The 14,045-nt window shown below is 40.4% G+C and overlaps 1 protein-coding gene and 1 non-coding gene across 2 annotated transcripts in view; both read right to left on the bottom strand.

Moving 5' to 3' along the window:
- DLD (dihydrolipoamide dehydrogenase) overlaps positions 1 to 9,725 on the bottom strand; it is a 28,101-nt gene extending 18,376 nt beyond the window's left edge. Inside the window, exons 1-3 of the mRNA XM_061414003.1 lie at positions 9,583 to 9,725; positions 7,764 to 7,842; positions 186 to 265 (exon numbers count right to left, since the gene is read on the bottom strand). Of these exons, the coding sequence (XP_061269987.1) occupies positions 186 to 265; positions 7,764 to 7,842; positions 9,583 to 9,621 (198 nt within the window). The 5' untranslated portion in view covers positions 9,622 to 9,725. The remainder of the gene's footprint in view (positions 1 to 185; positions 266 to 7,763; positions 7,843 to 9,582) is intronic.
- Positions 9,726 to 13,595: 3,870 nt separating this feature from the next.
- TRNAW-CCA (transfer RNA tryptophan (anticodon CCA)) lies at positions 13,596 to 13,667 on the bottom strand. Its single transcript has one exon. It is a non-coding gene; the product is annotated as a tRNA-Trp (tRNA).
- Between the last annotated feature and the right edge of the window lie 378 nt (positions 13,668 to 14,045).

Genomic DNA, 14,045 nt, shown 5'->3' with positions numbered 1-14,045 from the left:
TTCCATTTCACGAAAATACTACAACTGAATAAATCCTCTCTCTTCATTAGTCTCAGACCTAAATATAATTTATAGAATTAGCAAATTATTTATCATTATTAATTACCTGCAAAGTATTTTGTGAATGTGCTCAACCTTTCCCAAATGAAAAGGAAATCAATGCCTAATCTGAGCTTAAACCTTACCTTGAAGCCTAACTGGGCAGCTTTAATAGCAGCAACATATCCTCCAGGACCAGAGCCAATTACTGTCACATCAGCATCGACTACAATCAAAGCAAATTGATACAAAACAATAAATTGCTTATTACTGATCAAAAGCATTACAGTTAAAAAAAAATCTTGCATTTTATACTCCAAAAAAGTGCAAATAACCAGCATTTTCTACATAATACTATTCATTCCGAGGTACCAGACATTCTCTGACATAACTGAAAATGACACAGATTTTTAAATTTTGTGTTCTATGTATTCATTATGGCATATAAAAATATAACTGAGTTCTGTACCCACTGTATCCACTGACTTTGCTAAATTCCATAGTTTTATTGAATGATAATGGACAGAGATTTAGTGACATAGCTGTACAAAGGAAAGAGCCTGAGCTTTGCAATCTGTCATACCTGGCTTCAAATCTCAACTCTTATCATTTATTAGCTGTGTGACTAAGTGACTTCATTTTTCTGTCATATAGGAACAATAATACTGCCATAAATGACTGATGTTTGGACTAAATAAAATAATTTCGTATAATACCTTAGTTCTTTCAATAAATTCAAAACCAATTATATCCTTTTCAGGTACTTAACTTCTAAAATAACAGGGGGAAAATTCTGCTTCCCTATAATACTTGGCAAATACGTTCTGAACTATTTGAATAATGATAAATTTTTTACAGTTAAATAGGCTAAACAGAACACTCAATTAACTATTCTGGACATTTATCATATAAAAATAAGAAACTGAAAATTAACTTTGATCAGTAGTCTCAGGAGTATAATAATTATGAAACAAATATAAAAATAAATTCCAATTATTCCCAGTCTTGTCAATGCAACATCAAATCAAGCAACAATAACCATTAAGAGTTAGAGACAGTCTCCCTTCTCCCCCATCCACTGTCCTTACAATCTCAGTGACTTTAACACACTTTCACATATGTTTTTCTCAGAACTTCCTAGGAGAAAGGTAAGGATGGCATATATATATATATATATATATATATATATATATATGGTAAAAAACACTAGGTTAAAAAAGAAAAAACCCACTAGTTTCAGACAGGTCAATTAAACTTGCCCAAGGTCATCTAGCAGCCACGTGACAGAGACAAAATTAGGCTTTTTGTCTCCCCTTCCAGTGGTCTATTATTTAATATTACTCCATTCCTTAATTTCAACTACTTCAAGAGCAATAATCAGGCTGCGTAATTACCAGCTATCTAATCTTAGGTGAGTAATTTAATCTGCTTCACCTTCAGTTTTCTCATCTGCAAAATAAAAGTGAAGTCGCTCAGTCGTGTCCGACTCTTTGTGACCCCATGGACTGTAGCCCACCAGGCTCCTCTGTCCATGGGATTCTCCAGGCAAGAATACTGGAGTGGGTTGCCATTTCCTTCTCCAGGGGATCTTTCCGACCCAGGGATCAAATCCGGCATTGCAGGCAGAGGCTTTAACCTCTGAGCCACCAGGGAAGTCCTCTGCAAAATAAGGAGTACACAAAAAAATATCTACCTCACAAGGCTGTAATATAGAACAAATAACATTTGCAAATAGCTTAGCACAGTACCCAAATGTATATAGTATTTGCTATATAATAGCTATATTCTGATCTACAAAGACAACAATTTTAATTTATCATCCCCTTCCCCACAAAACACATACCCCCTAAGGGATGGGAGTAGAGTATCCTTTAAAAGACTTTTGCTGGCCTCAACAGAATCACAGAAGCTATGTTGGAGGACAAGTAATAGGTTATCCAACCCAGTTATCCACAAAAATCTAAGAATCACCCTACTGAACAAATTAAAGTACTGATTATCCTTGGTAATAATTTGGGTTACTCACACATGAAAAAAATATAGCTAGACTAACACACGATAAAAAGTATTGTATCAATTCTCCTGATCCATTTGTGCTTTTTGGCCATACTGCTTAGTTCACTCATTCATGTTCAGAATTAAATATATAATAAAATATATTTTGATTTTCAAATAGAAATTTCTATAAAATACATTTCTATTTTCAAATCTTGAACCAAATGAAGACCTAACCAACATCCCTTAGTTTGGGTCTAATTTTTAATTTCACAGTAATCTAAATACAAGCTAAAAAACTTATTTCTTGCCTAAATTTTTAACATATTTTAAATTATAATATACAGGTTTATTGAATAAACTTAAATACAAAAAAGTCAAAAACGTGTTTTATTTCCCAATTTACTATGTGATCTTAGGTCTTTTTCAAAGCTACGGAAAATACCAAGAAACAGTTCAGCTTGCACTGAAGATACTGGTTGTTCCATTCCATGAGAATCCCACTAACATGCTAGGAAGCACAAAGATGAAGGGAAAGAAGAAAAGTCTTCATTTAAAGATCTGTCAGCTGAAGTATAGGAGGGCATTCAGTTCAGTCGCTCAGTTGTGTCCCATTCTTTGTGATCCCATGGACTGTAGCATGTCATCATATGGGTATGATTCAGGGCAAAGTTTTAAAAATAAGCCATTATTTAGGGAAAGTATACCAATGTCTGCAATTTACTTTGAAATGCATCAGAAAAGTAAGATGAATGAATGGATATGTATATGAATGGACAGACATGTGATAATGTAAGTACAGAAAAATGCGAAGAATCCATGGGTATTCACTGTAAAATTTTTCCAACTTTTCTAAATATTTGCAATTTTTCAAAATAAAATACTGGAAAAACAAGCCAGCCAGCATTCACTTTTAGCAAAGGCTGCTTGCAAGTGAAGGGTTATAACACATGATTCTGACTCACTATTTCCTTGTCAAAAAGTATTTCTCAATTTGGTTCCTATACATAGTTTTAAAAATTAGGATATGGCAAAGTAGTTAAACAAAATGCATTAATTTAGAGAACATTTAACAGAAAATTTAAAACTAGCATCAGCCTTTACAAGTGAAAAAGAAAAACAGAAAAGGAAATGCAAATTGATAGCCTAAGAGAAAGATGACTAAGCCAAAACAGCAAAGGACAGCTGGACAGTAATCTACATTTCAGGTGGCAGTGAAATACCAAGAGGAAGCTATCAGGCTGATACTTAAAAAAAAAAAAAAAATACTGGGTACAATAAGTGGTGACCAACTTAGTCAATACCATGAAATGAATGGAAAGAAAAAGCAGGGAAAAGTGCTCTAAAAGTTACAAAATATTGCTTATTACACCAATAGGAAGAAACTAAGGATATAATATAATCAAGGCTACCACTAAAATAAAGGTGTCGGGCTACAAACCAATTATAATCATCAACAAATACAACATGTGTATTAAAAAGTCAGTCTGCAATATTATTTACCACTTGGATAATTTACTACATGCCAGGCAGTGAGCTAAATGCTTCTGGTTGTCTTATTTAAGACTAAGGACATCTGTTACATAACTATTACTGCCATTTAACAGGGAGCAGATAAGGCTGAGGGGAATTAAATAACCTGCATAAGGTTACACAACTAGTAAGTGACCAGCCAGCATTTACGTTAAGTTGTTCAGATTCTGAAGACTGTGCTCCTGTACCATTATGCCTTCCAAACCACTCAGATGGTCCCATCATCTCCAGGGCAATCAGGAATTCCAAGCAAAATGACAAAAAGTTCTTCATTATCAGAATGAAATAAAATTTCATGAATGCCTACCCTATGAAGAAATCATCACTATCTTCAGAAATCTCACAGTATAGTTAGGGAAAACAGGTACATATCAAAACGTAGAGAAATCAATTGTAGAAAACAATTAATAATTGTCTTTTAAGGAACAAGAACAAATATTATAAGGCAGTAATCATTAATTGCCAAATTCACTAAATGAATATAAGAGCTACATGATAAGGTTTATCATGTTTTGTTGTGTATTGGGGGGAGAGAGACTTTTTTTTAATGTATTTATTTGTTAATTTTGGCCACACCCCACAGCATGTGGGACCTCAGCTCCTGGACCAGGGACTGAACCTGTGTCACCTGCGTTGGAAGATGGAGTCTTACCCACTGGACCTCTGGGGAAGTCCCATGTTTTAAAATTATCAATAGCCTTAATCTTCAGCCTATTTCCATAGTCATATTCTATACCTTAATCACCCAGAACTGCTTGGATTCAAAGAAACTCTTGAATTTTAATACTTTACTTTCTGATCATAATCCTACAACCTCCTAGTGAGCAAAGAGAAACACAGTAAAAGAAGAAAGAATGGCGAAGTAAAACAAATCTGAGTTCAAATATAAGCTCTACCATCCCTTAAATTCTTGGGAAAATTATTTAATCTCCCTGGGCTTTGATGCAATATAGCCATAATAGTGACAGTAATACCTACATCCCGGGGTTGAAAGGCCAGAGGTAAGATATGTCAAGACCCTGGGAGGATGCCAGGTACCTACTGGGCACTCAACACATGGTTCGTCTCTCCTTAGATCCATCTCCCATCTTTGGTCTTGCAGCCTCCAGTAGATTCCCACCCTCCATAATACCCTACACAACTACATCCTAACAAAATCCAACTCAGATCTTATTCTTTTGCTTCTCATTGGTCTCCCTATTTCTTGTTAGATAAAGTTCAAGTTCCTAAGTGCACATCCAAATCTCTTCAATAACTTTCTCCAGCCTCGTCTCCCACCACATTCTGCTCATCCACCAGTATCATGTGGTGTAAGCTTCAGCAATAATGAATTACTGGTAGCTTGCACCCAGCCCTGTGTTGGTCTACCCACACACATTCTGCTCCACCTACCTAGAAAATAAATGCTGAGAGCATACCTTTCACATTACAGACACTATTCTAAGCTATTGGGCTACCAATAAATGGCAGAGCCCTGGTTCTTACAGTCTAATGAGAGAGAAAGAAAAAGTATAAAAACTCCAAATGTGCAACAGAATGAGCTTTAAAAACAAATATGATTATATCATGCTCCTGCTTAGAACACTTCAGTGACCTCCAACTGCCCTTAAAATAGTGTCTTTTGTAACCTGGAAACATCAACTCTCAACTATCAACATATTCAGCCACACTGGCCCTTTCAATCTCCTCAAATGCACTACACTCCTTCTCACGTCAAAATATCCCTACATGCCATTTCTTCTACCTGGAACACCTCCTTCCACACATGCTCCCACAACGCTTTTCAGATATCAACATTAATTTCCTTAGGAAAATAATTGTGACCAGTCTCAATCCATATATAGCTATCATATATAGCTATATGCTCCATCAATGGAGTCTTCATCATAACTATAATAATTTGTTCAGTGTTTATCTTCCCCCTGCAAACTATAAAGCTGCATCTTGTCTGTCTTATCCTCTAGTGTATCCCAGCAACTAGTATAATAACCAGGACATAGTATAGACTTTGTTGAAATAATGAGTAAATGAACAGATGGATGTAACAAATGTGACTAAGTGCTATAAGTATCTGTCATGAAATGGGTCATATCAATAACAACACAACCTGATGAACTTGGCCCAGATTCAGAAATCACCCAGATGCTGTAACAGGGACTGTATCATAATAAGCTCAAACTTCTCAAGCTGGTCAACCAATACTCATCTAAGGAGACAGGTCAAACAGATCAGTGATTAAGAGTGTTTAAGTTCTAGAGTCAGAAGAATTTCCCCAGCTACACAGCTGGTAAACGACAGATTTCCTAGCTCAGCGCACTAAACTCAGGTCCTCAATTTCATAAAGGAGAAATCAGCAGTACATAACTGGTGGGGCAGCCACAAGGATTAAAGACTGTGCTTGAGACAGAGTAAGCACTCAATGCATCCGCTAATATCACTGTTGTTGCATCAGTTAGTATCACTGTTGTTTCTGGACACTTACTGTATACCAGGCACCATACTGGATGCTTGTGATGGAGCATAACTAAAACAGACATGATCCCAGGGTTTAGTCAGTAAATAAGAACTGAGTACCCACTGGTCTATTTTCGGTGATAAGCAGTCACATTCAGTCCTTGCCCTAAAGAAGTGTACACTCTTGAAGAAAGGTCAGTCATTAAATAAATAGACAAATATAAATATGTACATAAAATACTTGTTACTGCATCCAACCAAAGACTTTACACACAGTATCTACACGAGTACTAATGGATTTATAATCTACTCAATATGAATGCTCAGTTATGCCTGCAACATTACAATCTAAATTCCTGCTCAGGGACAGCCTAGCAGATAGAAGGTACTAAATGAAACTTTGTTGAATATGTAACACCAAAGGTGCAGAGTGAGCCATAAAAAGTCTTTACTTGGCATGCTTTGGAAATGAAAATCTCCTGCTGAATTAAGAATTTCCATTTAACAAAAGAAACAAAGAGTGTATACCAACTATACCTCAGTGAAACTGAAAGGGAAAGGGGATATAACGGGTTGAACTTTCTCCTCCACCAAATTTGTATTTTTTAAAGGATTTTTTTGACCTGTTCAAAGCAAGGGTAAATCACCCACTGTTGGTCATTACTGACCAGAATCCTCCTCCTACCCTCTCTCCTAAGAATAAAATATACCAAATGCCAGTAGTCTGACAACAGTTTAAGGATACAGGAAAAAATTATTTCACAGAATGCAGGAAGACCAATGGTCACAGTTACCCCCAGGTAAGCTTTAAGACATCAACATACAACTTTACTTATGATTATACAAGAAATTTCAAAAAATGTCAAAACATGATTTCAAATAATCAATAGTCTTGGTACTGGGAAGCCAAAGTATCTTATTATAAATCCAAGAACTTCCTGTTTTAAATACCTTTTTTTTTTTTAAGTACATATCCTTTATAGAAACTTCAAAAATACAGAAAAGTGTAAAAGAAGAAAATACTCATAATCCATAGCTTCCTTTCAGGGTACATTTTTCTAATCTTTAAAATGTGCTTTTGATAAGCCCATTAAGATTTCCATTCAGCACAGAAAGAGATGTCTCATCATTCTAAACAGTGTTAAGCAACTAACACACTCAGTCTTACCAGAGGACAGAATTAACTTTTTATTTTCTTGGCACAATATGTAGGCTCTTAGCTCCCAGCCCAGAGGCTGGACCCAGGCATCCCGAAGTAGTAGTCCGTAACTTTAAAACGGAAACCCCCTAGCCACAATAACCTTCTTGCTATTCCTTAAACCACACAACTCAATTCCTACCTCAGACCCTTCTCACTGCTGGTTCCCTCTGCCTGAAATTACCTTCTCACACCCTCACCTTACTCAGGCCCTTGCACAGAAAAGGCCTGATACACTATCTAAAATAGTCACCCTACCCCCAATTACCAGACTTCATTTTCAACCACTTCCCAAATTATTTCCCTGTTTCTTGTATACTGTTTGTATTTCACCATCAGACTTCAAGTTCTGTAAGAGCAAGGCTTTTTCTTGTTCACCACCTGGAACACACTACCTGTTCAACAGAGCATTTAAGTGAACAAACATTTGAACAAATGAATTCTATAGCTAATTACTTTGCTCTTAGTTACTCTTAACATTCACTTGCTTTTACATTTAAATATAAAGGAAATATGAGCAAAACCTGTTTTACTAAGTACTTACTTGGTTGATCTGCATAAGTTCTTAGTGGCACTACAGAAACTCCTTGCAGACCATGAGATATTCGACTGAAATGGCCTCTCTGAAAAAAAGAAAGAAAATGATCCTATTATGTAAAATATGAATTCAAAACCACTAAAGATCCATGAAGTCAATAACGAGTCAAATGTATCGAGCAATGATTGCTAATGTATCTTCCACTGACACAGGGAGGTTACACAACAATTTCTGCTTTTGTAAAAACAATCAGCTTGCCACACTTTTTTTATACACGTTCAACATATCATTTCATTTTTTTACCTAACTAAAACATGTTATTAAATGCTGCTTACGTTTTATTTTATTTTCAGAAGGCATGGCTAACTTTTGGCGCCAGAGATTATTTTAATGGCATTAACTAAAGTGTTTAATGGAGAAGGCAATGGCATCCCACTCCAGTACTCTTGCCTGGAAAATCCATGGACAGAGGAGCCTGGTAGGCTGCAGTCCATGGGGTCGCTAAGAGTCGGACACGACTGAGCGACTTCACTTTCACTCTTCTCTTTCATGCACTGGAGAAGGAAATGGCAACCCACTCCACTGTTCTTGCCTGGAGAATCCCAGGGATGGGGGAGCCTGGTGGGCTGCCGTCTATGGGGTCGCACAGAGTCAGACATGACTGAAGCGACTTAGCATAGCAAAGCGTTTAAAGTTTCAGCTTTGGATAATCTACATTATGAAAATCCTTTTACATGTAATTATTGTTTCCTAAAATCAAAACTACCATGTACAATCTATGGAGATGTACCTGAACCACACAAAATGAACAGAAAATTAGACAAGATACCTTAGGAAAATGCACCATGTACTCGGACCCAAGAGCTACTAGTGTTACAAACTGCATCGTAACTCCACAACAATCTCTAAACATGGATGGCTACTATTTTCCTAAGAATAGTGAGGCACAAAGGAACAACTGCAAATAGCTCCTATCAAAGTAGGCAGTGAAAAATCCTACACGTTGATCTAGGAACGCTGTCTACTTCAAGGCAAGGCTTGCACTTGAGGTGAGGACAGCGGACCAAAGAACAGCAGAGTAGAGACCAGGGCTGAGTTTCAGTCCCAGCTCTCTCACTAAACGTACATCTAGCTTGTTACATTAACTTTGCGAAACATAGGCTACTCATCTTGAAACAAAGGAGTCTAACTTCTCTATTATTTTTAAGGTCTCCGTCAATACTGTATTCAGTCACAAACCCAAATATATACAATTTGGCTGTATTCGGTACATTGATGTAAAGGGAAGGCTATCTTGATAACCTGCTACAATTAAAAATACAAGCTCTAAGGGGGAGGTCAATGCACGCTCGCTTAAAGCTGCAAACACTAAAGGGACCTTTGAGGAATTCCTGGGGCCAAGAGTTAGGGCTCAGTCTGAGTCTTTCAAGCGGTGGCCCAAGCCTGTCTACTGCAAAAGGCCACTAGGGCCGGAATTAGAACTACGAAAAAGTCAACCATAACGGGCAAGGGTGACTCCTACTTTCTCCGCCAGGGTGGAAGGGCCTATGCGGGACTCCCAGGCTCCAGGCCCAGGCTTGGGAGGGGACTGTGTGTGGTTGTTGGCCGTCACACAACCGGCGGAGCTCTCCACGGCCCAGGCTTCTGCCTCCAAGCCGCCGCCCCAGCTGAGCGGGTTCAGGGGTGGAGTCGCGCGGGTGGAGTCCCAGGTGGTCCCGGCCTGGCCGCCGGTCTCTCCCACACCCACACTTAGGCCGCGTCCCGGATCCCGTCAGTGGGCCTCTCTGGGCCTGATTCAGCACGATCCCACCCAGTGGGCCCTCACCTTGACCAAGGAACAGTACACACGACTCCAGCTCTGCATCTTGCCGCTACACTTTCCTTTCTGCCAAGGATTTCACCTCCGCTAAGCTTCTCCGCCGCCTCCCCAAGGTCTCCCCGCCCTGCGCATGCACGAGCGCGGCCTACGTCATCGGTCGGGCGCTGCACGATTGGCCCGCGTGGTGCGCGCCTGTCAGGCCCGGCGTCGTACACTGTCGTAAAGAGCGTAATGTTTTGTGGCACCGGGGAATGCGGGACATCTTACACGTACGGAAGTGTGCGGATTTGCGGTCTGATCTAGTACTTGAAAGGCAGAACAAATAAACTAAACTGTTGTTTCCTTAAAGCACGCTACGGAAAGTATCACTTCATGGGAAATAGATGGGGAAACAGTGTCAGACTTTATTTTTGGGGGCTCCAGAATCACTGCGGATGGTGACTGCAGCCATGAAATTAAAAGACGCTTACTCCTTGGAAGGAAAGTTATGACCAACCTAGATAGCATATTAAAAAGCAGAGACATCACTTTGCCAACAAAGGTCCGTCTAGTCAAGGCTATGGTTTTTCCAGTGGTCATGTATGGATGTGAGAGTTGGACTGTGAAGAAAGCTGAGCGCCGAAGAATTGATGCTTTTGAACTGTGGTGTTAGAGAAGACTCTTGAGAGTCCCTTGGACTGCAAGGAGATCCAATCAGTCCATCCTAAAGGAGATCAGTCCTGAGTGTTCATTGGAAGGACTGATGCTGAAGCTGAAACTCCAATACTTTGGCCACCTCATGCGAAGAGTTGACTCATTGGAAAAGACCCTGATACTGGGAGGGATTGGGGGCAGGAGAAGAAGGGGATGACAGAGGATGAGATGGCTGAATGGCATCACTGACTTGACGGACATGAGTTTGAGTGAACTCCGGGAGTTGGTGATGGACAGGGAGGCCTGGCGCGCTGCGGTTCATGGGGTCGCAAAGAGTCAGATACGACTGAGCTACTGAACTGAACTGAACCAGTTCTTGACTGTGCTAGGCTGAGGAATCTCAGCACTTCTGAGCATTATCTCACTTTATCCTTAAACTATATGAAGGATTCCAAGTATTTACACTTCTTGGATGAGGTTAAATACCACCTCCAAAGTCCTACCAACGACAGGTAACTGGAGCCCTAAGGTTAAATACTTTAGGCTTATTTACTGCTTTATAATCTCTCCATCAGCTCAAAAACCGTATTAGTGCTGGGGTCACAGACTTTGGTATCACCAGCATCCTGCTCTAAGTAACTAAGCTAACTGGCAATATGTAGAAAACACGTTATCTTCTGTCTCCTCAGCTAGTTAACACACCTCCCTGTTAGAGTAAATTAGAATCTGTGGGGTGATGGGTGAAATTATAGGTTTTTATAAGAGATACTGAAAAACAATGTCTTCAAAATTGAGCAGAGAGACTTCCCCCACAGTCTGTGTGCTTGTGCTTAGCCACTCAGTCATGTCCGACTCTTTGCAACCTGGTGGACTGTAGCCCTCCAGGCTTCTCTGTCCATGGGGATTCTCCAGGCAAGAATACTAGTGTGGGTTGCTATGCCCTTCTCCAGGGGATCTTCCCAACCCAGGGATTGAACCGAGGTCTCCTGCATTGCAAGCGGTTTCTTTACTGTCTGAGCCCCTCTAGGGAGGCCATCCCCTGCACTCTAGGGGTTAAGAATCTGCCTTCCAATGCCAGGGATGTAGGTCTGATCCTTGATGGGGAACTAGGCTACCACATGCCAGAGCTGTGGGGCCAAAAAAAAATTGAGTACAGAGGTACAGAGTCTGATCTTTGCTTTGTAATAACTTTGTAGCATAGATATAACTTAATTCTACATTTCTTGAGTTTACTACCCAGGCACTGTGGATTTAAATACTACTTAGAAATTACTGAGAATTCCCTGGCGGTCCAGTGGTTAAGACTCCACACTCTAACTGCCAAGGGTCTGGGTTTGATCCTTGGGCAGGAAACTAAGATCCCATAAGCCTTTTGGCACAGCCAGAAAAAGAAAAAGAAATTACTCCTTGCCTAGCTAAGCTGTTTTGGGAGAGAAGATACGAATGATATTTAGTGTTTGTTTTTAGAGACTGCCACTTCACATTCAATGTCCATTTTCCCTGTTCTTTCCTCTGTACATGAGCATTTTGGCCATCTTAACCATTTTCATGCATTTAGCACCATACACTGAAGGAACCCACTTAGCAACTAAACAACAATGTACACTGATAACTCCTAGATCCTTAGCTCCTGTCTCTACATCTCTCCTGGTCTCCAATTCCATATTCTCAACTCTCTACTGAACATGTCCAAGTGGGTGATTCTGCCAGCACTACAGTTTCAATTATCTAGTATCTAAAACATTAAATACATATTAGCTTCCTTATTGGAGAAGGCAATGGCACCCTACTCCAGTACTCTTGCCTGGAAAATCCCATGGACGGAGGAGCATGGTGGGCTACAGTCCATGGGGTCACTAAGAGTCGGACATGACTGAGCGACTTCACTTTCACTTTTCACTTTCATGCTTTGGAGGAGGAAATGGCAACCCACTCCAGTGTTCTTGCCTGGAGAATCCTAGGGACAGGGGAGCCTGGTGGGCTGCCGTCTATGGGGTCACACAGAGTCGGACACGACTGAAGTGACTTAGCAGCAGCAGCAGCTTTCTTATGATTCATGATGCCTCCAATCATCCATAGTGAAAAATACTATAGCCATTCTCAACTCTTCCCTTTATCCCAATATCTAACTAGTCACTGTTGTAGTTGACTACAGCTAGAAGCAGACCTGGAGATAAGCGTTTGAGTACAGCAAGTTTGTTGAAGAGATTATCCAAGAAAACATCAGTAGGGGATGGAAAAGAGATGGAAGTTATTTCAGTTACATTAATGAGATTGTTGGATGGCATCACCCACTCAATGGACATGAATTTGAGCAAACTCTGGGAGATAGGAAAGGACAGGGAAGCTTGGCATGCTGCAGTCCATGGGGTGGCAAAGAAGTATGATACGACTGAGTGACTGAACAACAACAATGAGTGGATTATACATGTGGGCGGTTGGGTCTCAGACACATCAGAGACCTCTGGAGAGTGGCACAGAACATGCTTCAGAGTTGTTCTACCCAAAATATATCCATCAACTTCCATCAGGCTTTGGTTGAGGACTGCTCCCAGGGATTTTTAACTATGTGGCATATCTGGGCTGTGTGAGCCCTAACAGAGAAATCTCTCAAGCAAAACATCCCTGGTGCTTCTAAAAAGGCAGCTTTGGGTGAGAATGAAAAGAAAAAGTGAATGCTAAAAGTATACAGGTGAGACTAATAAGGTTGACTATAATCACCAAGTTCTATCAATTCTGAATGTGAGAATAAGAGTGAAAGGAACACCAACACAGACTCCAAACTTTTACCTTAGATAGTGGGGTGTTTAGTGAAACCAGTACAGAAATAAAAGGAAGTACAGCTCTGGGGAGAAACTGGAGACAGACGGCTCCCCTAAGAAAAACAAATATCGTATATTAATGCATAAATGTGGAATCTAGAAGAATAGTACAAATGAACCTATTTGTAGAGCAGGAATAGAGACACAGATGTAGAGAACAGACACAGGAATGCAGAACGGGAAGGGGAGGGTGGGATAAATTGGGAGGTTAGGACTGATGTTTATACAGGCTTCCCTGGTGGCTTAGGCAGCAAAGAATCTACAAAGTGGGAGACCTGGGTTCAATCCCTGGGTCAGGAAGATCCCCTGAAGAAGGGAATGGCTACCCACTCCAGTATTCTTGCCTGGAGAATTTCATGGACAGAGGAGCCTGGCAGGCTGAAGTCCATGGGGTTGCAATGACTTGGACATGAAAAGTCCATGTCTGAAAGTCTGAAGTGAAGTCACTCAGTCGTGTCTGACTCTTTGCGACCCCATGGACTGTAGCCTACCAGGCTTCTCCATCCATGGGATTCTCCAGGCAAGAATACTGGAGTGGGTTACCATTTCCTTTTCCAGGGGATCTTCCCGACCCAGGGATCGAACCCGGGTCTCCTGCATTGGAGGCAGACGCTTTAACCTCTGAGCCACCAGGGAATTCAACTAACCCTAGCATACTACATGTGTAAAACAGATAGCAAGTGGGAACCTGTTGTTTAGCACAGGAAGCTCAGCTCAGTACTCTGTGATGGCCTAGATGAGTGGGGCAGGGGGTGGGATGGAAGGGAGGTTTTAAAGGAAGGGAATATATGTATACATATAGCTAATTCACTTCATTGTACAGCAGAAAGTAAAGCACGATTGTAAAGCAACTATACTCCAATTTTTTTTTTAAGTGATGCTTGACCTAAAATCCAAACCATTCGAAGGAGTGCTCCAGGCAGTAAGCATTATCACCATACCCATTTTACATATGGGAAAGAATGTGGTGAGGAGAACTGGAATAACAATCAGGGGACCAAAGTTCTAAAGCTG

This window comes from Bos javanicus, chromosome 4 (genome assembly GCF_032452875.1).
Source record: "Bos javanicus breed banteng chromosome 4, ARS-OSU_banteng_1.0, whole genome shotgun sequence".
NCBI classification, from domain to species: Eukaryota; Metazoa; Chordata; class Mammalia; order Artiodactyla; family Bovidae; genus Bos; species Bos javanicus.
This window is presented reverse-complemented; position numbering and strand designations above follow the sequence as displayed.